The sequence below is a fragment of the Pleurodeles waltl genome, chromosome 11, assembly GCF_031143425.1.
Source record: "Pleurodeles waltl isolate 20211129_DDA chromosome 11, aPleWal1.hap1.20221129, whole genome shotgun sequence".
Lineage (NCBI taxonomy): Eukaryota > Metazoa > Chordata > Amphibia > Caudata > Salamandridae > Pleurodeles > Pleurodeles waltl.
Window position 1 is genome coordinate 968,163,708 of NC_090450.1, and position 27,676 is coordinate 968,191,383.

General features: G+C 47.4%; 1 protein-coding gene across 3 annotated transcripts in view; it reads right to left on the reverse strand.

The window, feature by feature from the left end:
• Positions 1–27,676, reverse strand: part of LOC138266436 (somatomedin-B and thrombospondin type-1 domain-containing protein-like) — a 260,922-nt gene that overhangs the window by 38,753 nt on the left and 194,493 nt on the right. For 2 of the 3 annotated variants that reach the window (XM_069215202.1, XM_069215203.1), the window contains exons 2-3: positions 21,714–21,896; positions 12,823–12,913 (exon numbers count right to left, since the gene is read on the reverse strand). In XM_069215202.1, coding sequence (XP_069071303.1) covers positions 12,823–12,913; positions 21,714–21,896 — 274 coding nt within the window. Of the gene's footprint in view, positions 1–12,822; positions 12,914–21,713; positions 21,900–27,676 lie in introns of all 3 variants that reach the window. The other variant, XM_069215201.1, reaches the window with a different exon arrangement.

Consider the following 27,676-nt stretch of genomic DNA (forward strand, 5'->3'; position numbering starts at 1 on the left):
GTATAAGAGGTGCTATAAAACAAGTGAATTACTTGTGACTGAGAAGTTATGGAGCAGAGAGAGGCCCTTATGGTTATACTTCCTTTCCTCTACCACATATTTATGTGAAAAAGTTTTCACAGATCTTATATACCTATAAAATAAAAACTGAAATCTCTTGGGAAATGTAGAATCTGACCTGAGGATTCAACTTTCCTAAATAAAACCAAACATTGAAAAGTTAGTTGCCGAGATGCAGCACCAACCTTCCTATTAAAATGTTTAGATTTTTGCATTTTTTTCAATATAAAATAATCATATTTTTACTAATTCGAGTATTTTACTTGTTTGATGTGTACATGTTTGAGTATTTTCTTCGCATTAAATCAATGTTTGAAATTTAAATTGTACAAATTGCTTGGGTGTCCCCGGCTTCCCGTAATGGGTCCTCAGGTGTCAAAAGATTGGGAACCATTGCTGTACAGCATGGCTAAAACCACTTACAAAGCTAACAGAAAACAAAACGCATTAACAGCAACTTTAATGTCTAAGAAATACGTGCAGCTTATTCTGTTCACTCACTAAAAGCAGCTTCAAAATTTAATTTTGAAATTCCGCGTCTGTTTACAATTTGTCTGCTATTTCCACGCTCAATTACAAATTGATATGTGGAGAAAAATACTTATTTTTCTCATTCCCCTATGATTATTTTAATATGTTGTTTTTATAAAACAGACCATTGATCTTTTAAGTAAGAATTATTATAAGGGCATGAGACCACTTCTTGTGACGTCACATCCGGTGACTTCAAGTTGATTTGTGTATAACAATTAATCCACCTAGCCCCCTCCACTCATTTTTCTTAGGACTTGGGTCCTGGTTAATAGCACCAGAAATGTGGTAGGGCAAGGATATGGGATGACAACCCACATCCCTTCTGTCCTGTGTCAGCATGGCATCACAAGGAGTAAACCTAGCAGCAGCCCTGCTGAATACAATGGGAGCCTCTTTTTAACACCTGCTCTTAGTATGCGTTAAAAAATGCGGATAAAAATGATGCAAAGAAATCTCTTAGATTTCTTTGCGCCGTTTTTTCACCCCCTCTAGCACCGGAACACCCCCTTGCATACATTATGCCTGGCGCAGGCATAATGTGGCTCAATGGGTTACGAAGTGGCGCAAGGCATGCACTGCGCCACTTTGTAAATATGGCGTGGAGTTTTTGGCCTTCCAACGCCACATTAGCATTAAAAAAATGAGCTAATGTGGTGTTGGAATGGCGCTAGGTCCTCATAAATTTCTAATCTGGTGGTCGTTTGGCTTTTTAGCTAAAACAATACATTTCAGGACAGTACAGTAACTTTTGTACATCACTCTGTAAAAGGTCCCAGATCCATCTTCTGCTGACTCACATAGCTCCGGTAGTGAAATGGCATTTTTAGGGTCGAGCCTGCTTTGCATGCGCTCGCGCATGCGTATAGCAGGGAGACTCTTTAGTATTTAGAAAAGGGCTCCGAGCCCTGTCAACTTCACGTCAGTGCTTTTTATTGGTTCGTGGGCTTCCCTAATTAAATCGGCTTGCTTTCATTAGTCCAAGGCACGCATACGTCATGCCTTTTCCGGTGGCTAGCCCTCCTCGAGCGCAGCGACCAAGTACAGAAAACATGCGAGGCTCGCTGTTTTCCATCGGGCTCGTGGACTTTTTTTTTCTCTAATTTACGAGCCCGATCTCGCTTGGCAGAAGTCGAGCGCTTTACCTACTTGATTTCACTTTTTCGGGTTACGTGCATAAATGCACTTTTGCCCGATAGGTGAAAAGTCGGGTTAGGAGTTTACAACGCGATCGGCTCTAACATGAGCAAACGCGAGACCCGATGCATTGTAAATGCTTGTTTTATTTGGTTCTTCTCTGCAGGGTTCATCAGTTCGATAAAACCCCAATTGTCGGTTTTAAAATTGCGAGGCTCTGGTTCATAATGGGGTACGTTTGGAAGAAAGCTGCCATCACCCTACGATCAACTGAGTTATAACTTAAATCTAGTCAGTGGGTATGGAAATAAAGCCCCGACTGGCGAGAGATGCCCGGATCAGAAGCATCCTAAAGCCTACATGTACACGGTGATCCTGCAGCAGGGTGTACACATTGGATTAACTTTTAGAACTATGTTCTCCATCGACCATGGTCAGTGACACTGAATTAAGAGACTGCAACGCTTTTCGCATAATTATAGACCTACCGCGTTTGCCACATAATCCTTAACCTGCCGCATAATTAGCACCTTTTTATTACAAAAAATGTGTTTCTAGCTCAGGCAGTTCGAAGTTACTAAAAATGCAGTGGCACGTGTTGCCGCGCAGTGGAAGGCCCTTGGTAAACATTGACTGTTCATCTTTCTGTTGGTTATTGCAATGTATTTGGGTGTCAACTAGTACTAATGAGGTACAGCCTACGCCCAGACAGAGTTGACAAGTGTAAGAATTACAAAATAAAGAAGTAACACTTGCACGGTGTATGCTACTTCATGCCGCATAATTTGCCTGTTCTTGCCACCTAATTTACTCAGCCCTGCCGCATAATTTGGCCCTTCCTGCTGCATAATTCCAGTGGCCCTCACCATTGTGAAGAATCGATGAAGTAAAACCGTATTATTTTTGCTGAGCTGTGTATAAAAGGTAAACTTCCTAACGGGGAAGGGACCCATCATTACCAATTGTAGTATTAGTCAATTTACCTACCTCGGAAGGATAGAAGACTGAGGTGGCCTTGACACGATTATCAAATTGGGCCTGCATTCCACAACAGATGTCAGCGGTGATCGTTTAACTCATTGAGCCGCCTTGCCAGCAAGTAAGGAGGAAAGCCCTAGTGTAAAGTTAAGGAGGGCACTGTAATGATGTAACATGGCTCCATGCCAGAACACTGGGCATGGAACCAGCTTGTTCTGAGGTTCTGTGATGAAGGTTCTCTGCATGACAGTTGATATGCTGGCTGTTGGTTGAGGCTGTAATAAATACCTCCTCCCACATATCTTCATCTGGTGTGGATTCACTTTATTACACTGGCGACGAGGGGGCGGAGAAAGGAACCCAGAGGAAGGGACAGCCTCAACAACAACAAAGAAGGAAGAGCTTGGATTATTTAAGAGAAAAACGGAGATAACTTACAGAGACGTGCTGGGAGAGGATAGAGCGTCTTGCAGCATGTTCTAGCGGAGAAAAGTGTGAAATTGCGGTTGTAGGGGCTTTGTGGAAAGCTGTTTGAGCATTTACTAAGGATCAAAGTGGTCTCTGGATGCTTCACGACGTCAGAAGGTCAGTGAGCAATTGAAAAAGGACTGTAAGCTGTGGGAATTGTTGGCGGCCATCTTAAGTGTGGTGAAAGGAGAAAAACAAGCCAGATTGACTAAAGAAAATAGACTGGATGTTTGGTTGCGGCCATTTTGAGTGAGGAAAACGATCCGAGATTGCTCAAAGAGAAAGCAAGCCCAACCGCCTGAAGAAAACGGACTAAATGTTTCGTGGCGGCCATCTTAGATGAGGAAGAAGGAATTTTTGTATTTTAAAAAAAAAAAAATTTTTTACAGCGCAATTGTTGGAGGACATCGAAGAAGAACATCGACGGTCTATTGGAAGTTGAAACTTAGACGGAGACTGGATAAGGATCACTATATTGGTTTGTGGTCACGGGAATATACAATTCTTTGGAAACTTTATTGCACTTGTGGAATACAAGTATTGGGCGTTGTAAAATGAATTAAACTGAAAAGGTTGTCTCTGCGGTGACAAACACACCTGAAGATCCGTGTTTGATATAGCGGCATCGTGCTGGGACATACGGTGACTGGCACACCTTTTGGACTTTAAGTACTTTTAGCAACTAGTAGGGTTTGGAATATATTGTGGGGAAGAAGTGTTTTACACCTCTTGTGAGTATGCAGAATGTTACGGCGCCGCCGTTTTTCTTGTCAGATCCAGGAGAACCGGTTATTAAGTGGAAGAAATGGAAAAAGATTTTTGAGAATTATGCCAGGGTGTGTGGTACGAATTTGAGTGGTGAAAGGAAGCAGGCACTTTTGTTACATTGTTTAGGGGGTGAAGGACAGGAGGTGTTGGAAAATCTACCTCCATTGTCGCAAGCTGATCAGAGGGGGTTGAATGGATATGAAATATGTGCAAGACAACTAGATTTACATTACTTGCCAAAGATTAGTACTATTATGGAAAGGTACCATTTTGGTTTGCGGGAGCAAGGGAAAGAGGAGAGTGTTGAAGAATATATTACGGCTTTACGGAAGTTGGCTTCAAGTTGTAAATTTGGGGCGTTGGTAGAAGAAAGGATTAGAGATCAGTTTGTGCTGAGGTGTTGCAGTGATAAAGTGAGGGAAGAACTCTGGCTAAAGGACGAGCCACCGTTGGATGAGGTTGTTAGTATTGCAAAAAGGGTAGAGCATATGTTAAAATGTGTTGGAGAACTAAGTAAAGCACATAAAGAAGACAAGGTCAGTGTAAAAGTACAAGAAGTGGAGTGTCAAGTCATACAAAAAGATGAGAAGAAAAAGAAGTATGAGGGTGTCCGTGAGAAAGGTGTTGTAATAGAAAATAGCGCAGAAAAGACACAGGGGAATAGGAGGTTTGCAACACCTTTTCAAGGAAATTGCTACAGATGTGGAAGATTTGGACACATGGCTAATGCAAGTGAGTGTCCTGCTAATAGGATTACTTGTAATGTTTGCGGAAAAAGAGGACATTTTGGAAAAAATTGTAGGATGAGGAATAGGAGAGATTTTAGATCAGAAATAAAGGAAGTCAGTTTTCAAGTTAGTGAGAGTGAGGTGGAACATCCCTCTGAATGGGTTTTGGTGGGGGATGTTAGAGTCAAAATGAAATTTGATTCGTACTCTCACATCACGTTTCTCTCAAAGGATTTTTTTATGAAGAATTTTCAAGGAAGGAAGAAACTGTTCAAACCTAATATTAAACCTACGGGTTATGGTGGGTTGCCAATTAAGTTATTAGGTTATTTTGATGACTGCATTGAGTACAATGGTAGGTTCACTGATGCTAGGATTTATGTTGCTGAGAGGGGTGATAATTTGTTGAGCTGGAGTCATCAAGCACGTTTGGGTGTCATTCTCAATCCTAATGCACATCCATCTGTTCAGGTACAATCTATTGAGGGTGACGAAAAAAAGTTTGTGAGAGCTTTTGGTGAATTGTTCAGTGACACCTTGGGGTGTTTAAAGGGGTACAATCACCATATTAAGTTGAAACAGGGCGCAGTACCAGTTGTGGCAAAAGTTAGACGCATTCCCATTTGTGTCCAAGACGCTGTACAAAAAGAGATAGATAAATTGTTGTCCACTGGTGTTATACAGCCTGTAGAGGCAACGGAGTGGTTAGCTCCCATTGTTGTGGCACGTAAACCAAATAATGAAATCCGTCTATGAGTGGATCTTCGTGCCTTAAATAAAGAAGTGGTGGTTGACAAGTTCCCACTTCCCAATATTGAGGAATTAGTATCATCGTTTGATGGTGCTTGTTATTTTACCACTCTGGATATGGCATCAGCATACCATCAGGTTCCGTTGAGTAAAGAGTGTCAAGAATTAACGGCTTTTATTACGCCAATGGGGGCCATCAAGTTTTTGCGTATGCCGTTTGGGCTGGTTTCTGCGGCCTCAGTATTTCAGAGGATTATGGAAGATCTTTTTAAAGGCATTTCAGGTGTAAAGTGCTACCAGGACGATGTATTAATATGTGGGAGAGACGTGAGAGAACATGATGAGAGGGTGCATGCTGTGCTTAAAAGGATGCTTGATGCTGGGTTATCTCTTAGGCGAAGCAAATGTAAATTTGGAGTCACTGAACTAGATTATTTGGGTCATCATATTTCACGGCAGGGGGTGAGTCCTAAAAAGGATTTGGTGGACACTATCGAAATGTTAAAAGAAACGTGTACAAAAGATGAGGTTTCTTCATTCTTAGGTATGGCAGAATTTTATAACAAATTTATACGAAATTTTGCAGATAAGACAGTAAATCTAAGGAAGTTGATGTGTAAGAATGCAGAGTTTGTTTGGACGGAAGAGTGTGGTGCAGAATTTAAACAAGTAAAAAATGATCTCAGGAATGCACCAAACTTACAAGCTTTTGTACCTGGGAATCCCACTTTCATTGTTACTGATGCAAGTATAAAGGGGCTGGGTGCTCTTCTTTTTCAGATCAGGAAGGGCCAAGAGGTGCTAATAGCTTGTGCTTCAAGATGCTTGAAAGGGGCAGAGATAGGGTATTCTGTTATAGAGAAGGAAGCGTTGGCAATTTTCTGGGCCATAAACAAGTTCAGAAAATTTGTGTGGGGATCTTCTTTCGTAGTCAGGTCTGATCATAAACCCTTGAAAGAAATTTTTGAGAAGAAGGGTTTGGACTCAATTTCCTCGAGGATCAGGAGATGGGTCACTTCCTTACAGGAGTATAACTTCATGTTTGAATACATTCCGGGAAAGACAAATGTAACGGCAGACTGTCTGTCGAGATTGGTGGAGGTGGTAGAGAATGATAAATCTCAGGATGAAAATGATCAATGTGATGCTGAGTGTGGCATAAGAGTTTGTGATGTTACGCTGGGGGCTGTAAAGGAAGATGAATGGAGGGATGAGTTGCAAAAGGATAGTGAATTGTGTTCTGTGATGTCTCTTTTGGAACAGCATAAGTCTCGAAGTCTGGTTAAACCTTGGTCGTTAGTTGCGAATGAGTTAGCCGTTGTTGATGGTGTTCTAATGAGGGGCACAAGAATGATTCCCCCATTGAGTTTGAGAGAAGTCATTGTGAACATGGCTCATGAAGGGCATATGGGCATTTCTAAAACCAAAGAGCGCATCCGTCAGGATTTCTGGTGGCCTGGATTAGATTTGATGGTGGAACGTACTGTTAGGGAGTGTACACATTGTCAAGCTAGTGATAAGGTGCTCAAACCAAGATGTTCACCTATGGTTTGTAGAAGTTTACCAAAAAGTCCATGGGATGAATTAGCTATCGATATTGTGGGGCCATTGCATGGAGAACATCAGACTCCTTACCTGTTGGTGTTGCTGGATTTGTATTCACAATGGGTGGAGGTGAGTTTGGTGAGAGAGATCACTTCTCAATCTGTGATCAGTTTTTTAGAATCTGTGTTTAAACGCGAGAGTTTTCCTAACTCTATTCTTTCTGACAATGGTCCGCAGTTCTGTTCTGCTCAGATGGAGGAGTATTTTGTAAAATGTGGAATTGTACATAAAAAAATTGCGTTATATAATCCAGAGGCGAATGGTGCTTTGGAGAGATTTAACAGGACTTTAAAAGAGAGTATACAATTAGCAAAGGTAAACTGTTTAGATTGGAGAAAATAACTGCAGGGTCGTATAACAGCTTACAGGTACACTCCTCATGCATCAACGGGGAAGACTCCTTTTGAACTGCTCAGGGGAAGGTCTCCAAATACTTGTTTGTGTCCTGGCTGGATGGTTGCTGGGAAGGGTTTGAAAAACAATGGTATTGGGGATTGGAGAGACAAAGAAGTGTCTCTGCAAAGCAAAAGGAAGATTTATGTTGATAAAAGGAATAATGCGAAAGTTACAAATTTTGAGGTTGGAGATAAAGTAAAGGTCAAAGCTCCTGTTGGGTGTCAAAACTGGTCAAAATATACCTCTCCAAAAACTATCATTAAGCTGTTTAAAAATGCTGTCAAGACGGATGATGGTCGCATCTGGAATCATAGTTGTGTAGCACATTTTGGGGTTTGTGGTGTGGCCGACAGGAGAGATGATACTTCTTATCGTTTTCCCTCTGACAATGATTTAAGGTCTTATTATACTCGTAGGAGTGTCAGAACACGCAGGTTTCCTTTACATTTGCGTGATTTCGTGTAGTTCTTTCTTCCCTCTTTTTCTTTGTGTTCAAATGTGTTTTTTGTTCTCATGTTACTTCTGTTCTAATGTAAAGAGGAAGAAGTGTAATGATGTAACATGGCTCCATGCCAGAACACTGGGCATGGAACCAGCTTGTTCTGAGGTTCTGTGATGAAGGTTCTCTGCATGACAGTTGATATGCTGGCTGTTGGTTGAGGCTGTAATAAATACCTCCTACCACATATCTTCATCTGGTGTGGATTCACTTTATTACAGGCACATCATAGGGTTCACTGACTGGCTGCACTAAGTGACCCCACAGAGTGATTCCGAATCTGTCCCTTCATCCTTTCAATTCTGCTGCTGAGCAGAGCGCTGCAATTGCATGCTTCAACAGGGCGCATTCCTGTTTTTTGGGTTAGTGTTGAAAAACCATAACATATTCGTTAATAGCAATAGCAAGTTCGTGAGGCTGACAAAAGGTTCTATGAACTCCTAGCCAAGCAGTCGAGGCTAGGAAGATATTTGTCCAAGGGCTCACAGTAAGTCATTAGCTTGAGCCGGGATTTGATCACCAAGGGCCGGTTCTCGAAGCCACTCGTGCTTGGAAGTGCAAGCCGCGCGTCTACAAGTCTTGATTCACTGAAGGGAATTAGAAAAGGTGCACTTTTGCCCGAAAGTCGACATTTAGGGGCATATTTATGCTCTGTTTGCTCCAAATGTGCGCCAAAAATGTTGCCGAACATTCAGCGCAAACTGTGCACCATATTTAAACTTTGACGCCCGAGCTTCGGACGTCAAAATTCCTCTGTGTGCGTCATTTTTTGGATGCGGGAAACTGCCTTGCGTTAATGACATGCAAGGTAGGCGTTCCCGCCAAAAAATGACTATAAGGCATGTGCGCCTTATTTATACTCCTGCGTCATTTTGATGCACAGGAGGGGGGCGGGCCTTAATAAACGGCACACAACCTAATGTGCGCTGTTTTTTAACGCCTGGGTGAGGGCAGGCGTTAAGAGACCTGTGGGCTCACTTCCATGGTTCCAGAGGTGCCCTTCCCTGCCCCCAAGGACACCCCCTGCCACCCTCGCCCTCCCCTGGAGGACACCCATGGATGGGGGGGCCCATCCCAGGTAAGTACAGGTAAGTTGAGGTAAGTATTTTTTTTTTTTTTTTTTTAAAGTGGCATGGGGGTCTTAATTTGGGCCCCCCTACATGCCACTGTGCCCAATGACCATACCCAGGGGACAGAAGTCCCCTGGGCATGGCCATTGGGCATGGGGGCATGACTCCTGTCTTTGCTAAGACAGGAGTCATTTCAATAGGAGTTGTGCGCCGGCTAACGTTATTTCTTAAATAAGGCGCCCACATGGTGCATAGGAATGGTGTTAGCCGGCGGTAAAAATTTTGACACAAATGCGCTGGTTTGCGTCAAAAAGTATAAATATGGGTCTTAATCCGTATTATCACACAATGGCGTAATGTGCGCATGAGTAAATCCTGCCCCCGGGAGAGGACAGAGCGTCTTCCAGGGCAGGGGTGTTGTGAAACGTTTGCGAACACTCACCATCTCTCAAGTTTGCGAGCGGTCATAAACTTTTTTCCACCTCAGGGCCACCCTGGAAGTGGTTTATGCTTGTCAGGGGCAGGAGTGATTCTATTTCCAGAGTGCAAAGGGACAGAGAACACCCCCATTATCGGCGGGGGTGTGATGGGTTACCAACCGGGAAAATATTGTTCCTGAGTACATTAAAAAATGCGTTCACATACATTGAAAGGCATTTTCCTATGCACACTATTGTCTAGTAGCATTTACATAGCACTCCATACCCTGTTGTGGGTGTCTAAGCACACTATCGGGACGTAGCACGCAACATCGTGGGGCAGTCCTGGCTGGCTGTGTGGTATTTGTTCTGGTTCTTTCCCCTGTGTGTGTGAGTGACCATAGGGGGTGCTCTTATCTTGTCGTGGGGTGCAGGGTCCAACAGTGTGATGGGGAAGGAGGCGTGAGACATAAATGTGCGTATGATCGTTTTAATTAACTGCTTATTAATGACTCCATGTCCTGTGTTATGTTTCACGTATTGTACTTCAGAATTCAAAATAATTTTCCAGAAGTGTGTCTAAAAATCCGCATCTTTCAGAATCCCAGGCGTACTTTCAGAAAATGGTTTGGATTCCTTTAATTCCGAAACCTTCACTGCTGCGCGCTTGTAAAACTGCACATGGCAGTATTTTGTGCATTGTGAGATATCTTTCAGTCCACTCTACACCTTAGCTCCTGCCACTGGCGTCTATGTGCTGAACTCCTTGTAAATGTTATGTTAACCCTGGCCCACCGTGCATCTCGGAGGTGGGTGCTCGCAGCACACCCCCCCCCTCCCCCGCCACTAGGCGCTGTGGTCGTCATTCTTGATGGGCGGGAGGCCCTGCCAGGTGTCCTGGCGAGAGGTGTTTGTGAGGCGAGACCGATATTTCTCGGCCCCTGGCAGGCTGCCCCCCATGACGAGATGGGACTGAGATGTTCTCCTCAGCCAACAACAGCAGGTGACGCACAGCACTCCCTCTGGGGCCGGCCATCTGCAGGGTGTAGGAGAGGCCCCATCACAGCCGCTACACTCCTCTCCCTTGGACATGGCCGCCTTGACCTCGTATGTCCTTTGTAACAAGCCTCAGACATGGCCGCCTTGACCTTGTGCGCCCTCTGTAACAAGCCTCAGACATGGCCGCCTTGACCTTGTGCGCCCTCTGTAACAAGCCTCAGACATGGCTGCCTTGACCTTCTGCGCCCTTTGTAGCAAGCCTTAGACATGGATGCCTTGACCTTCTGCGCCCTTTATAATAAGCCTCGGACATGGCTACCTTCACCTTCTGCGCCCTTTGTAACAAGCCTCAGACATGGCGTCCTTGACCTTGTGTGACCTTTGTAACAAGCCTCAGACCTGGCCGCCTCAACCTTGTGCGCCCTTTGTAACAACCCTCAGACACGGCCGCGTGACCTACTGTGCCCTTTGTAACAAGCCTCAGACATGGCTAACTTCACCTTCTGCACCCTTTCTAACAAGCCTCAGACATGGCTGCCCTGACCTTGTGCACCCTTTGTATCATGCCTCAGACATGGCCACCTTGACCTCGTGTGCCCTTTGTAATAAACCTCAGACATGGCGTCCTTGACCTTGTGTGACCTTTGTAACAAGCCTCAGACATGGCCGCCTTGTCCTTCTGCCCCCCCTTGTAACAAGGCTCAGACATGGCTGCGTTGACCTTGTGCGCCCTTTGTAACAAGCTTCAGACATGGCTGCTTTGACCTCATGCACGCTTTGTAACAGGCCTCAGACATGGCCGCCCTGACCTTCTGCACCCTTTGTAACAAGCCTCAGACATGGCTGCCCTGACCTTCTGCACCCTTTGTACCAACCCTCAGACATGCAGGGCTGCCGTGACCTTGTGCACCCTTTGTAACAAGCCTCAGACATGGCTGCCTCAACCTTGTGCACCCTTTGTAACAAGCCTCAGACACGGCCGCGTGACCTACTGTGCCCTTTGTAACAAGCCTCAGACATGGCTACCTTCACCTTCTGCACCCTTTGTTACAAGCCTCAGACATGGCTGCCCTGACCTTGTGCGCCCTTTGTATCAAGCCTCAGACATGGCCACCTTGACCTTGTGCACCCTTTGTAACAAGCCGCAGACATGACTGCTCTGACCTTCTGCACCCTTTGTAACAAGCCTCAGACATGGCTGCCTTGACCTTGTGCGCCCTTTGTATCAAGCCTCAGACATGGGTGCCTTGACCTTGTGCATCCTTTGTATTAAGCCTCAGACATGGCCACCTTGACCTCGTGCACCCTTTGTAACAAGCCTCAGACATGGCTACCTTGACCTTGTGTGACCTTTGTAACAAGTCTCAGACATGGCTGCCTTGAACTCGTGCACCCTTTGTAACAAGCCTCAGACATGGCTACCTTGACCTTGTGTGACCTTTGTAACAAGTCTCAGACATGGCTGCCTTGAACTCGTGCATCCTTTGTAACAAGCCTCAGACATGGCCACCTTGACCTCGTGCACCCTTTGTAACAAGCCTCAGACATGGCTACCTTGACCTTGTGTGACCTTTGTAACAAGTCTCAGACATGGCTGCCTTGAACTCGTGCACCTTTTGTAACAAGCCTCAGACATGGCCACCTTGACCTAGTGTGTCCTTTGTAACAAACCTCAGACATGGCCACCTTAACCTCGTGTGTCCTTTGTAACAAACCTCAGACATTGCAGCCCTGACCTTGTGCGACTTTGTAACAAGCCTCAGACATGGCTGCCTTGACTTTCTGCCACCTTGTAACAAGCCTCAGACAAGGCTGTGTTGCCTCGTGCACCCTTTGTAACAAGCCTCAGACATGGCCACCTTGACCTTCTGAGCCCTTTGTAAGACACCTAAGACATGGCCACCTTGACCTCGTGTGCCCTTTGTAACAAGCCTCAGACATGGCCACCTTGACCTTCTGCGCCCTTTGTACCAACCCTCAGACATGGCTACCTTGATCTGATGAGCCCTTTGTAACAAGCCTCAGAAATGGCGGCCTTGACCTGGTGGCCCTTTGAACAAGCCTCAGACATGGCCGCCTCAACCTTGTGCGCCCTTTGAACAAGCCTCAGACATGGCCACCTGGAAGGGACGAGTGTGCCCAGCTGGGACTCAAACATGTAAGTTGCATATCAGCAGTAAGTGCTTAACCCAGCAAACCATCTCGTGGGCCCCCAGATGTGTCTAAGTGTAAATGGGAGATTACCCTTGTAGAGTTGAGATGGAGGCTGATATTTGACTGATTCTGCACCAGCTCCACCGGCCCCTCAGAGCTGGTGGCATGTCAGATCAAGTGCACCATAGGTTAGTCAGATTTCAGCTATGGCCCCAAACCCCCAGCACTCCAAGCATCCACCTTCTGTTGGTCTCACCTACCTTGCTTGTGTGTCCTGCAGTAGCATGTGGGGTCTTCTCCAGGGGTCCTTGAAATCCCTTTTGAAAGAATCAGGCAGGATCTTGGCCACCTCTGTTAAGAAAGCAACAAATAATATACATCAGGGGAGTTGGTTTGTATAGACAATTGCTGCTATAGACGCCAATCTCCCCAGTTTCATGTAAGGCTACGCGCTTCACGACAGGCTTTTTCTTTGCATGCTGGGACTTGTAGTGTTGTTAATCCCTTAATAAAACCAGGACTACGGGTTCCAGAATGCTAAGAAAAACAGCCTGGACTGGAACAGCACCTTATGCATGGACCTGGGAAACATGAAACCGATGCTACGACGGCGTGCGACCTCTTTTCACAGGGGTCAGTGGTGATTCCATATTTTGGCTCTGTGTACTAGGAAGGAGGCCCCGCCACATCTACATCTTTTGAAAAGGGGGGGCGGATATCGAGTGAGTCTTACAGGACCGTAGATTTCTGCTAGGATGGTGCTTTTCTATTCTTTTGGGACTCGAATTACACAGGACAGGGTGAGCTAAAGTAAGTGATTTGAAGGTGACCCTTTTACATACTGGAAGCCAAGGAAAGATGAGGAAAGATGAGGTCGAAGCACAATGGTTATAGCGGCAGACCCTGATGCAGAGATCTGGCCTGGGACCAGGGTTCAATTCTCTTGGACCAGATAATCCTCACCTGGTGTCTAATCTAATTGATGGGTCCCACTCTGTAACTCTGGACAATAGCTTGCTTAATCTCCACAACGGCCCTGACAGCACTCGGATGCCTGGCTTCACCCTGGGTTGCCCAGGAGTGGGCACCTCACAGGGAAAAGCCAGGAGGGGTTCCACAGCGGTATGCGTACAGCGCCTTGAGACCGGGGTGAGTAGTGCGCTATACAAGTGCGAAGTTTACGTTTTTACCCTTAGGAAGATTATAGAGCAGACGGGTGCAGTGTTTTGGATCAGTTGAAGAGGGTGGATTAGATAAGCAGCCAGACGCAAGTATAAGGCATTGGCATAGTCCAGCCAGGAGAGAATCGTGGCTCGAACTACGGTTTTGTGCCTCCCAGGGAAGACGAGGTAGGAATTTTCTAAGGGCCCTAAAAATCCATATAGTTTCTGGCAACTGAATGGATCTGAGTTTTGAAGGATAAATTGTTGCCGAAAATGACTCCCAGATTTCTTGCTTGGAGGAGGGAGGGTGATGCCACTTGCCAGCTGGACTGCTTTATGTTTTATGAGGTAGGACTGGGTCTTACCATCAAAGTTGCTCTGCATATTCTGTACAGTACTGGCTGTTTTTAGCCGGTCTGCACTGCCAACACATTTCAAAAGAGCTGCTTATTGGGGCAGTGCAGGCACTTGTCAACAGGCATGCTGTACGTTTAATGGCATAGTACTGGCATAGTACTGACTGCTAGAAGAAGGGCTCCTGTATGTTTCCTTGAATTGTACCAACCTTTCTCAGTAGGACTGCTATCCGTGCTAACTTCTTAGCTGGGCTGCTGTAATTTTGATTGGAAGGTGCCAGTACTTTTGAGCAGGGCAGATATATTATTGCCTTATAGCCCGCCGTAGCAGGATATACCACCTATAAAAGGCCCACTCCACTGTTAAAGTGGCCTTTAACAGGGAGCGGACCTTTAATGCCCCTTATAGCCCGCTGCAGCGGGCTACGGGGCTATTAGAACATTCCGCCCCTAAAGGGCAGAATGCTGTGACCTTAGACTGGTGTTGGCAGCACACTGTGTAGTGATCAGTAGTAGTAGACAAGACCTTCTTACCCTGTGTCACTGGAGTGAGGCCTACAAGTTCCATCACCTTTTTAAAAGTTCAGCTGCTGTGTGCTCAACTCACCCTTGGCCAACATCAGGTACAGGTAGAGTGTTGTACAATGCAGGATTAGTGAGTCTGTGCTGGATGTGTGTGCCTGGGAAGGGCATAGTGCAGGGCTACAACAGTACCGTGCAGTGCATGGGTGATTAGTGCATGTACTGATGTACATATACCTGTGAGAGATACATTACCTGAGGGATGTAGTGTTGTGCAGTGCATGCGCAATGAAAGCATGTGCTGGGTTTATGTGTGTTTGCATGAAGTACAATACGTGATGGGTGAAGTGTTGTGCAGCACGCACATGGTGAGTGTGTATGCTGGCAGTGTGCGTGTTTGCAAATAGCACACCCTTCATGGAGGTAACAGCACTGGGGAGCATGTGTGCTGTGAAAGTACACGGAGTGCAAGTGTGCCTGCTATAGTACATTACATGGAGGGCTCTGGGTTCTGTTTCGGGAAGCCCAGACCTGCCTGGTGAAGACATGAGTAGTAGAGGGATTTCCCCCCAGATAGATTTGTGTATCGCTGCATTCTTGTGAGCTGAGTAAGGGACACATACTGGAGGAGGAGACTCTCCCTTTACACTTGAAAAGGCTGCTCTTTGATCCAGTAATAGATCACAACGAAGGGGCCTGGACACATCTCATGAAAGGAGATGGGGCTGAAAGACTAAGGCTGGAAGCCCAGAATTAATCTTTCGATGCACATATCATTTTGGCTGACATCCTGGTGTGAATTCTAGTCACTCTCATGAACTGTGTTGTGGTACAGCTTCGGAGCCTTGCCTACGGTGACAGCCTTCCAAGAGGAAAGAAGAAAGAGAAAAGTGAATACTTCAAAAGAAGCAGAACAACAACATTAAACTTCAAAGACTCAGACCCTAAATCACATTTGTTGTCTGGAAAAGGACTATAAGAAGGGGAGATTGTGACCCTCAAAAAAGTAATCTGTCAAGCGGCCAGACGGTCACAGGTAGAAGTCTAGCAGAGCCCCAAGACTGGGGGCAAAGGCCTACTAGCCTGCCTGATGGGCAAGGACACATCACTCAGGGAACCTTGACCACTGCCCTAGAGCCTGGAGCATCAGTGCCTGCCTACTTGACAAGAAAAGTTGCCCTGTGAAGAAGAGGGGAGAATTGGAGGGAGAAAGGTCCAGTGGGGATAACCACCAAGAGGACTCCCTGAGTGAGGTGTGAAGAGAATAGCTGTGCACCAATCGGGTTGTTGCCTGTGTGGAGGAAGAGTCTGAGTCTGGGACCCTCATGCTAGGAGAGGGCTGCTGCGGCCTGAGCTGAGGAAGGAGCGCTGAGAGGGAAGCGCAAGGCCACACAACCTCGTTGTAGTTACCCCATATACCAGAGGGGGCCACTCGAAGTTATTGGGCCACCAAGAGCATTGAAGCTTGTGTATGCCTTTGCCAGCGACCCCATATACCAGAGGGGACTGCCATTGTGAGGGAGATCACACTAGAGGAGTCTGCACCAAGACGGAGAGTACCACAGCAACCCTGTATGCCAGAACAGGCTGTCTTAACTACTGTGGGCAAGAGTTTGGGTCATTGCCCAGATGGGAAGATTGGGGCTGTGATTGGTGGGTCAAACCCCACACTGAGACCTATCCTGACAGATTCCCCATGGACCGTGATGGATGCCACAGGAGATGTCACTCCCTCCCTGGGATCCAGTCATAAGCCCACAGATCAAATCCCCGACCCCCAGTGTGGGGGTAGTTTTGGGCCTCAGGGTGGGTGGGGGGTGGTATGATAGAACTACTCATGCCATTTCAACACATGCTTTTACTAGTCCTGCTTTTACAATGAAAAATCGTTGTAAAGGCATGCGTGGCAAAGGCATGAGTGGAAACAACGCAGTCGGAACAACGACTGCGTTGTTAAGGCATGCGTGGTTCCGGCATGCGTGGATCCATCATACAACCGCTTCTGTACCACAAAGACTTGAACTGGGCCTGTGGGGCCCTTTGGAACTCACTGCTAATGGTGCTATGGCACCATAAACACTTTTGACTAATTAACTTAAAGAGCGGATTGTGGCTGTGTAAAACACTGGTGGGCACTTCCAAGATTTTTGCTTATATTGTGAATATGTAAAGACAGTCAATTATGTTGAAACTTGAAACATGTAGATTTCAGGAGTGTCAAGGTAGTTCCACACCCAGCCACAGGGTGTGTAGGCTGTGAGCCAACTGGTCCACAGTAGATAGATAGAGCAGAAGGAACCACAGCACATCCAAATATTCAAAATAGTGTCCTTTATTATTCCATTTAGTTTATCCGTTGTAACATCAGCCAGAGTGTTCAATGTGAAGACAGCCGACACGACTTTTTCAAGGCTGTGGAACAATGTTCAAATACAATGGTAAACTAGCTAGTAGTTCCAATTGTCTAGTGTAAGGTCTTAACTATCACCCGAAATGTGATAAACCAGATTATTTGGCTGTGTAGATCGCCAAAGAATTCTTCATGCATTTAATTATATTTACCACAGTATATGGTAAATAGGAAGTAAACTGATTAGTGCTTCCCATTGTATTAGATATATTTAGTGAAAGACAATGATGATAGAAAAAAGTGAATGTTAGAGAGTACAGTTTACCTCAAAAGATGCGCAACTATATATTCGCGTGACCCCAATAAAGGACACTATTTTGAATATTTGGAAGTGCCGTGGTTCCTTGCTCTACTTTTGACAAATTACTCAGGAGTCAGAGGGGAACTCTGGAGTACAGCCTGCTAGTAGGTATTCCGTGGATGGGGAATAACCCTGACTAAATGATAAGAAAGGGGGTGGGACAGGGATTTGCCTGTTAACTACTACAGCCCCGACCCAGTGGCGTAGCGTGGGGGTGCAGGAGGGGCCGGCCGCACCGGGCGCAACATCTGGGGGGGGGGGGCGCGCTCGCACTCGCGAGTGCTAAAATCCACGGGTTAGGGGGCGCAAATTACTTGCCTTGCCCCGGGTGCTGACAACCCACGCTACGCCACTGCCCCGACCTCAAGGAGATTGTGTTATTACTCATGAATTTGTTATTCCCTTGAATGTGTATAGTTAGAAACAAAATACTTATTTTCCTTATGAAATTAAGTATTGGATTGGACATTGAATTGTTGGTGGCACTGTGTGCACTTTGAGTTATGAGTCGTGTTCACTTACCTGTATCTACTCTCCCCTTCACCCCCCCCATTTCCCCAAACCACAAGGGAGCCACTGACTGGCTCGTCCACGGCCAACACAGAGTCAAGTGCAGAAAGAGTACTTGGCCCAGTTGCTCAGGATCTATAGTAGGTTGGGCCCTGAGACATCAGGAGTACAATGCGTCAAACACCACAGTCAGGCCCAGTAGACCACATGCCCCAGGGCACTTTGAAAGGGGTTTTGACAGCATCCATGCAAGCTTCCTTCACACATTGAACAGACACAGCACAGTGCATGCTCTCCGCACAGACCAGGTAACACACAATCAGTATCCATGCAACCTACACACACAGAGTATAAGTACAGAATGTCTTGCAGCTATTCAGTCTTCTTTTACACATAGCAAAGGCACAGCACAGAAAAGAGCAGTGCAGGCACAGGAAGCATTTGTACAAGATTCTCTTACACACAGTGAAAAGATAAAACACAGAAGGAGGCAGTGCAATTTCCCCTCAAAAAGCAGGCACCACTAGCAGCAAAGGTCCAAACACTGTGCAGCTTACAGAACAAGTAGCAGTAGTGCACGTTTTCCTAATGCATAGACCAAGTACAACATGGAGAGCAACAGTGGAAGCTGAACCACACACACACATATATATATATATATATATATGTGCATACACACACACACACACACACACGTATGTTCCTCAGGGAACCTCAACCACAACATCACCTTCTACTCCCCCACCAGACCTCTCCGCTCCACTCAACAAGCACTAGCCACCGTACCACACATACGGAAGACCTCGGCTGGTGGGAGATCCTTCGCCTACCTCGCAGCATAGGCTGGAACACCCTGCCCCTGCACCTCAGGGAGTCACCATCGCTACCCCAATTCAGGAGGGCCTTAAAACCTGGCTCTTCGACTAAAGCTCAGAGGACAAACCCCGTAAGCGCCTTGAGACCCTTACGGGTGAGTAGTTGTGCTTTACAAACTTTGATTGAGGGAATGAGAACAGGAGGGGCAAGCTTCCCACACATACTTTACAGCTGCTACTCGGACACAGAGCTGACGCTTCCGTCACACATATGTTTACACACACAGCAACACTGGAAGCTGCACTAGACAAGCAGCACGTACCGCACAGGCAACAGCAGAACAAAATGTTCTCATGCAGAACAGGTAGAGCAAGGGCAGCAGAAGTGTGAAGTGCAAGCTTTCCTTACATAGATCTTGTCATCACAGACAGGAGCTACACAAGATTTCCTCATACAGAACAGGGGCTGGCACATGTACACAGCTCCTGGGAATAAGAATGACTTCTCCGTCTGCGCCTGTTAGGGCCAGATAGGGCAGAACCATCTCTTGATTACCCTTTTCCTATCTTCTTGGGCCTTTCCTGCTTTCATCACCTTCCATATTCTGTAACCTAACCACATTCCTTATTGATGCCTACTTATGTCACTTCCTTAGCTGCAGCCACACCAGGATGTTGTGTCATTGCTGCCTTTGGTTCATAGACCCAGTTACTGTTGGACATCTGAGTTTTTTCCTTTGGTTGCTCATGTGGTATCAGTGGATCTCCTTGAATTGCACCATTAGCATTCCTGAGTAGATCTCTCGGATCCCATCAGACCCATGCACTGTACTGTTTCCTACTTCCTCTTGGATAGCACCATCGCGGCTCCTGGGTGGACTTCAAACAACCTGGGTGGACCTCATATATTTTATCAAACTCAAATATACTGTCCTTTTTCTCTAGTCCTTTAGTTGCACCATTGTCACGCCTGTGTGGAACTCACAGACCTTGGACGGGCCTTATATGCTAATTCCATCAAACTGATGCACTGTGCTGCTTCCTACTTCTTCTTGGGCAGCACCTCAAAGAACCTGGGTGGACCACATAGATTCTATCAAGCTTCTATACTTCGCTGTTTCTTGCATCCTTTAGTTGCACCATTGCCGCTCCTGTGTGGATGTCACAGACCTTCAGGAGTGATGCGTCCACATTGCTTTGGTTGAACCATTGATGCTCCTGGTGCCTCATACATCATATGACGCGCATATCCTGTGATGTTTTCACATTCCTTTGTTTGCACCATCGTCACTCCTGGTTGGACCTCACGGACCCCGGGAGAGATGTTTCCAGATTCCTTTGGTTGGCACCATTGCTGCTCCTGGTGCCTTGAACATTCTATGACACCCATATCCTGTGATGTTTTCACATTCCTTCGTTTGCACCATCATCACCCCTGGGTGGACCTCACAGACCATACGAGGGCCTTGTACATGCTAGCAGACACATATACTGTGCTGTTTTCAGATTCCTTCGTTTGCACCATCGTCTCTCCTGGGTGGACCTCACAGACCCTAGGAGGGCCTTGTAGATTCTAGCAGACACACAAACTGTGCTGTTGTCAGATTCCTTTGGTTGCACCATCATCACCACTGGGTGGACCTCACAGACCCTAGGAGGGCCTTATAGATTGTAGCAGACACACAAACTGTGCTGTTGTCAGATTCCTTTGGTTGCACCATCATCACCACTGGGTGGACCCCACAGACCCTGGGAGGGCCTTGTAGATTCTAGCAGACACACAAACTGTGCTGTTGTCAGATTAATTTGGTTGCACCATCGTCGCCCCTGGGTGGACCCCACAGACCCTAGGAGGGCTTTGTAGATTCTAGCAGACACACAAACTGTGCTGTTGTCAGATTCCTTTGGTTGCACCATCATCACCACTGGGTGGACCTCACAGACCCTAGGAGGGCCTTGTAGATTCTAGCAGGCACACAAACTGTGCTGTTGTCAGATTAATTTGGTTGCACCATGACAGCTCTTGGATGGACATCACAGACGCTTACTTTGAGGTGTTTAGTTGATTCCCCCGGATGCTAACTCACCATTTAATGATTCTTCGATTAGATACGTAGAATGAATGGCGCTCTGTTCCTCTCACATCACTCTATATACATTACTGCTAAATACCACTAGCATCAGGTTCTCTCAACCTCTCCACACCCGACACTTGCCATATAACAGCCACACAACGTTCTGACCACCCACAGGTCCACCTGTAAGTGCCCGAGGTGGTTTGCTTGCCACACTTGTGCAGTGGTGGGCGTGCAGACCAAAGGCTAGCTTGTGTAACATATGGATCAGGAGAGACAGGAACCCTACTGCCCCCTTCAGACACCAGAGGAACTGTCTCTTTAAGGCAATGGGAGATGAGTGCAACCTTAACTCAAACACAGAGCAGCTGCATAACAAAACCGGCAAAGGAAGCATAAGTAAGGCATAGTAAAGGTGCAGTACAGGTAGAGTTGGTGCAAGTTCACACAAGTGATGAACAGCAGGGTCAGCAGTGATACAGGCTGCCTTTCCCAGATGATCAACAGCACTGTCCGCCACTGTGCAAGCCTCATTCACATACAGAACAAGCAGCCCCTCTCTGGTGAGGCGCAGTAAGGGCGCACCATCTCTGGCGTTGCTTGTGCCATTGTTCAGAAGGAAACTGATTGGCCAGGAGAAGAGCATGTTAGGGTGTGTCTTATCACTTTCAGGAATGGCACAGAGGAGCTGAAAAATAATGGAATGGAGTGCACCCAAAGCAAATGCTGGTGGTTCAGACCAACTCATGAGTTTCTAACCTACGTGGGGCGGCTACGCCCAAACGACGCCCCAAAGCTCACTGTATAAAAGGAGTGAAGTTGCAACTCCTGAGCGTCTTCCTGTCTGGGACGCCCTGCAGGCTATTATTACTGCCCCGTATTATTGCCCCTTGTGCTCGCTGCCTGAAGGTGACGGGAACAAAGGGAATGGGGAATGAAGAACTAAAGAGAAAACCTCAGATTCGTGAGTTTAATGGGGGGTGTGGGGAGGGCACTTACCTTTAGCCGTCTGGCATATCGGGTTGTCTCCATGGCAACCCCTCCGCTGCCTGAGATCCGGGCAGGGGGCCCCTCCGTTCCGGGGTGGCACCGTCACCTGGCGGGCCCTCTCGCGACTTCCGATGCCACACAGCGAGCTGCACTGGCCCCAGGGGCCCCAGGGCCCCACCCCACAGTGAACGGCTGCTGGGATGGGAGCGGGGTTGGGGGAGAAACACGGGGGGGCGAAGGGTAGGAAGGGAAAGGATGAGAGAAGAGCACAGGAAGAGAGGGCCGAGTACAGGATGGGGAGAGAGGGCAGGGATGCGGTGAGAAGAGACAGAGAAAAGGGAGCAGGGAGAGGCAGAGGGAAAGAAAAGAGGCAGGATGGTGGACGAGGGGAGGAGTGAGCGGCAGTGAGATGAGAGGGAGAGAATGAGGGAAGAGACAGGGGAGATTGTGAAAATTAGGGGAGAGAACAGAGGAAAGGGAGAGAGAAGGACAGAGTAGGAGACAAGTGAGAGGATGGAGAGACAGTGAGAGAGTGAAGTGAGGCAAGAGACAGGGAAAGAATGGGGACAAAGAAACATGGAAGAGAGTGGGAGAGGGAGAGAACAGAGGGAAAGGGGAGACCGGAGAACAAATAAAGGAACAGGGAGTGAGGCATGAGAGGAGGACCATGTGAATGGGGAGAATAAAACCAGGAGCCAGGAGGGCAGTAGTCGGGGAGAGAAGATTTGAAGGCAGATGATGGAGTGCGTGGGAAGCAGACGGATGAGGAAGAGTTGGAGGAAGAGTTGGAGGAGAGTCGGAGGAGAGTTGGAGGAGAGTCGGAGGAGAGTCGGAGGAGAGTTGGAATTCAGTTGTTGGGAGAGTTGGAAGGAGAGTCGGAGGAGAGTTGGTGGAGAGTCGGAGGAGAGTCGGAGGAGAGTTAGTGGAGAGTCGGAGGAGAGTCGGAGGAGAGTTGGAATTCAATTGTTGGGAGAGTTGGAAGGAGAGTCGGAGGAGAGTTGGTGGAGAGTCGGAGGAGAGTTGGTGGAGAGTTGGAATTCAGTTGTTGGGGGAGTTGGAGGGAGAGTTGTTGGGAGAGTTGGAGGGAGAGTTGTTGGGAGAGTCGGAGGAGAGATGGAGGAAGAGTTGGAGGAGAGTTGGAGGAGAGTTGGAGGGAGAGTTGTTGGGAGAGTTGGAGGAGAGGCGGAGGGATACAAAGCCGGAGAAGAGAGACACAGGGCCAGAGAGAGGACACAGCGATGGAGGGAAGGGGGAGAAGGCGGAAGAAGAAGGCAAGGTGTATGGAAGGTGCGAAGGGACGTGTTGAGAAGTGAAGGAGGGAGAAACCAAGGGGAGGGGAGAATACGAGAAAGATGGGAGAGGAGAGGAAGAGAAAAGAGGAAACTCGTAGCGGGATATTGAAGGGGACAGGAAGGTATTGGGGGGTGTTGGGGCAGAGAGAGGGGAGGGAATGAGAGAGATTTACGATACTTATTAGGGACGTTAAACATTAAGCAGTTGATAATAAGTGCAACCTTATAATCTGTAAATTGTAGTCAACATTTTAAATAAAACAGACCGATTAAAATACATTTGTGTTATTGTGATAATAATAAGATTAATGTAAACATGGGCTTCAATTCATCAAAATGCCCGAGTTGGCGGAAGTGACGTCATGCAGCTGTTGGTCCTGCCTGTATCCACACTGTGAGTTCTGTGTCCAGCCCTCGACCCCTCGTCTGATGCCCATTTGCCACTCAGGGGCCCAGAGAAGGACCCAAGGGAATTATCTAAAGAGAAGAGGGATCTCGGGGCCCTTGTTAAACCTCCTCATGCTGCTCGTTCATGACCACGGGGACTTGGGGTATGGAGGGAAGGGCCGGGGGGAGCATAGGTACAGCGAGGGGTAATGAAGGACAGAGCCAGGGGAACAACGGGGCATGAAAGGACAGAGCCAGGGGTACCAAAGGGCACAGACAGGGGTACCGAAGGGTACAACTGCGGGGGCAAGGAGCATATCTAGGGAACCAAATGGTACGCCAGGGGCATCGGAGCTCAGAGCCAGGGGCACCAAAGGGCAGACCCAGGGGCACCGAAGGGCAGACCCAGGGGTATCCAAGAGCACAGCAAGGGGCACTGATGGGCAAGATGGGAGGACAAAGGGACCAGTGGGACCAAAGGGAAATGAGGATATCAAACGGAAGCCAGGGCCGGCGTTTAGCGCTGATGGCACCTGGTGGACAATTGTTTTTGGGCGCCCCCTCTGGCCTCCTCCTTGGATTCCCTCACTATCACCTAGCAAATCTCTCTATTGCCCCTCTCTCAGATACAATTCATTTGTTTCAAAGCGCAGGTAACAGCTGGTTTTACTAATCCACTCAGCTAGCCACAAAAAATACAGACCTTTTCGTTGCAGCAGGCACATTAACCCTCTGCGCTACTATAGCGAGTCAAAGCTGCAGCTAGACAACACTTCCATCGCCCTCTCTAGCAGGAACATTAATCACAAGTTAGCTTGACATTTTTTTTGGGGCCTGAAAGGGGGACACACAAGGAATTCTGCAGCAGGTCTTTTAAAAACAAAAGTTATTGCTCAATATAGCGCCGGCTCTGACCTCAGTGCCCTCCCTCTGAGGTCAGTGCTCCACGCCCTCAGATCAGCGCCGAGTGCGGCCGCACCAGTCGCACCCCCTAAAGCCGCCCCTGGTAACAAGGGGTACTAAAAGGCAGGGTGAGTGAGTTAAAGGGCAGATCAACGGGCATCAACGGATAGAGCCAGAGGTACCAAAGGGCAGAGCAAGGATACCAAAGGGAAAGCCAGGAGTATCAAAGCTCAGAGCCAGGAAGAACAAATGTCAGACCAAGGGGTACTAAAAGTCAAACCAGAGGACAAAAGGGCAGAGCCAGAGGGAAGAAAGGGCAGTCAGGAATATCAAAGGACAGGGCAGTGCCATCACAGGGTAGAACAGGAGGGCACTAAAGGGCAGAGCCAGAGGAACTGAAATACACAGCCAAATGGTAGAGCAAGATATACCAAAAGGCAAGCCAGGAGTATCAAAGGGCAGAACCAGGGGTAATAAATAGGAGAGCAAGGGATACCAAAGGACAAGCCAGTAGTATCAAGGGGTGGAGCCAGGGGTAGCAAAGGGCAAAGCAAGGGCTATCAAAGGGGAGTAGGGATGATGGATGAGGAGTAGGGATGATTGCTGAGGCATGAGAAGTAGGAGTGATTAAAGATGGATGAGAAGTAGGGATGAGAAGCAGGGATGAGGGATGAGAAGTAGGAATGATGAAAGAAGTAGGGATGATGGAAGAAAAGTAAGGATGATGGATGAGAAGTAGGGATGATGGAAGAAAGGTAAGGATGATGGAAGAGAAGGATGATGGATGAGAAGTAAGGATGAGGGATGAGAAGTAGGGATGATGTATGATGGGTGAGGAGTAGGGATGATGGATGAGAAGTAAGTATGAGAAGTAGGGATGATGGATGAGAAGTAAGGATGATGTATGATGGATGAGAAGTAGGGATGATGGATGAGAAGTAGGGATGATATACGATGAATGAGAAGTAGGGATGATGGATTAGAAGTAGGGGTGATATACAATGGATGAGAAGTATGGATGATGGAAGAAAAGTAGGGATGTTGTATGGGAAGTAGGGGTGATGGATGAGAAGTAAGTATGAGAAGTAGGGATAATGGATGAGAAGTAAGTATGAGACAGGGATGATGGATGAGAAGTAAGGATGATGTATGAGAAGTAGGGATGATGGATGGGAAGTAGGGGTGATATATGATGGATGAAAAGTAGGGATGATGGAAGAGAAGTAGGGGTGATGGATGAGACGTAGGGGTGATGAATGATGGATGAGAAGGATGATGTATGAGAAGTAGGGGTGATGAATGATGGATGAGAAGTAGGGATGATGGATGAGAAGTAAGGATGATGTATGATGGATGAGAAATAGGGATGATGGACGAAAAGTAGGGGTGATGGATGATGGATGAGAAGTAGGGATGATGGATGAGAAGCAGGGATGAGAAGTAGCGATGGGGAGTGATCTTTATCAGTCTAATGCAGCCTTGTTAACAATCACACCTACATAAGAAGTGGCCAGGGGAAAGCTGAACAGCTCTGCTGTTGAAGACAGGTTCGAGCAGTGCTTAATTTAAGACAGTGGTTTCCGGTGGGAGGCACCAGCACTTATTTTTTTGGGGGGGGCAGCACTTATTTTTCTCCCTTAAGCATTTACTGCAAGTATTTCACCTGACCCTTTTTGCAGGGTCATCCCCAGTCTTTTTGCCTCCTTCCTCCTAATTTTTCTGACCAGTTTTTGCTGGCTTTCGGACTGGGCACTTTACCACTGCTAAAACAGTGCTAAAGTGCATATGCTCTCAGTGTAAATTGTACTGTTGATTGGTTTATCCATGATTGGCACATGTGATTTACTGGTAAGTCCCTAGTAAAGTGCACTAGAGGTCCCCAGGGCCTGTAAATCAAATGCTACTAGTGGGCCTGCAGCACTGGTTGTGTCACCCACATTCGTAGCCCTGTAAACATGGTTCAGACATGCCACGGCAGTGTCTGTGTGTGCAGTTTTAAACTGCTAATTAGACTTGGCAAGTGTACCCACTTGCCAGGCCCAAACCTTCCCTTTTACTGCATGTCAGGCACATCTAAGGGAGGCCCTAAGTAGCCCCAGGGGCAGGGTGCAGTGTATGTTTAAGGTAGGACATATACTAGTGTGTTTTATATGTTCTAACAGTGAAATACTGCCAAATTCGGGTTTCACTGTTGCAAGGCCTGTCTCTCTCATAGGTCAACATGGGGGCTGCCTTTAAATATCCTTAAAGCGTAGATTCCCTTTGAGAGCAGATAAAAATGTGAAGCTTAGGGTCTTTGAACTCACAATTTAAAAATACATCTTTTAGTGAAGTTGGTTTTTAAATTGTCTGTTTGAAAATGCCACTTTTAGAAAGTATGCATTTTCTTGATCAAACCATTCTGTGACTCTGCCTGTTTGTGAACTGTCTGTCTGGGTCAAGTTGACAGGTGGGCTGTTTTGCACCTCTCTAGACAGTGACACAAAGGGAGCTGGGGTGTAGCCTGCATATCCCGATGAGCCATCTGAGCTAGAGGGGAGGGAGAAGTGGTCACTCACACCTGAAAGGACTGTTCCTGCCCTCACACAATGCAGTCTCCAACCTCGTGGTGTGTTTCTGGGGCCTGGCCTGGACAAGGAAGGATTTCACAAACACATGAGATGTTGCTTTGACGTTTGCCAACTTCAAAGGCAGAAAAGGGTATAAGAAGAAGACCCCAAACCCCAGACTTTTAGAATCTTTCTGGAATCAAGAGGAACCTCTGCCAAGGAGAAGAGCTGAAGAGCTGGAGGAGGAGTACAGTCCCTTTGCTGTGTTGCTTTGCTGGACTGGCCTGCAGTTGCTGCTTCTGCCTGAAAAGAGTAGAAAGAGTGAACTTTGCTGTGTGTCCTGCTTGAGAAAGTTCTCCAAGGGCTTGGAGTAGAGCTTGCCTCCTGTTGGAAGTTTCAAGGACACCAAAAACTTCAATTTCCTCGACCTGCAGCACTGGCAACTGTGTGTTTTGTGCTGTTCAAGAGGAGAAACTACTGCGACGCCACCAACGATGCCGCTGGCCTGCATTGTGACCTACTGACGCCGCACAGAGCCGCACTGCCCCGCTTTGCACCGCCACCCTGGTCTCACTGACACCGTCATCGGACGACTTCACCGAGCTGCTGCTCGCACCGCGACCTGTGGGTCCCGCACTCCTGCATCGTCTGCTCACATAGCAGCCTGGGCATCCCCGATGACGACGCTCCTGCTGACACCGGCACCGCTGCCTGCACTGTGGCCTGTGGACACCGCTCGTGAGGTACACAAAGCATCATCCCGTCCCGCACCACAGCCCCGGTCCCAGTGTCATCACCAGGCATCCCTGCCTGCACTGTGGCCTGTGGACACTACTCGTGA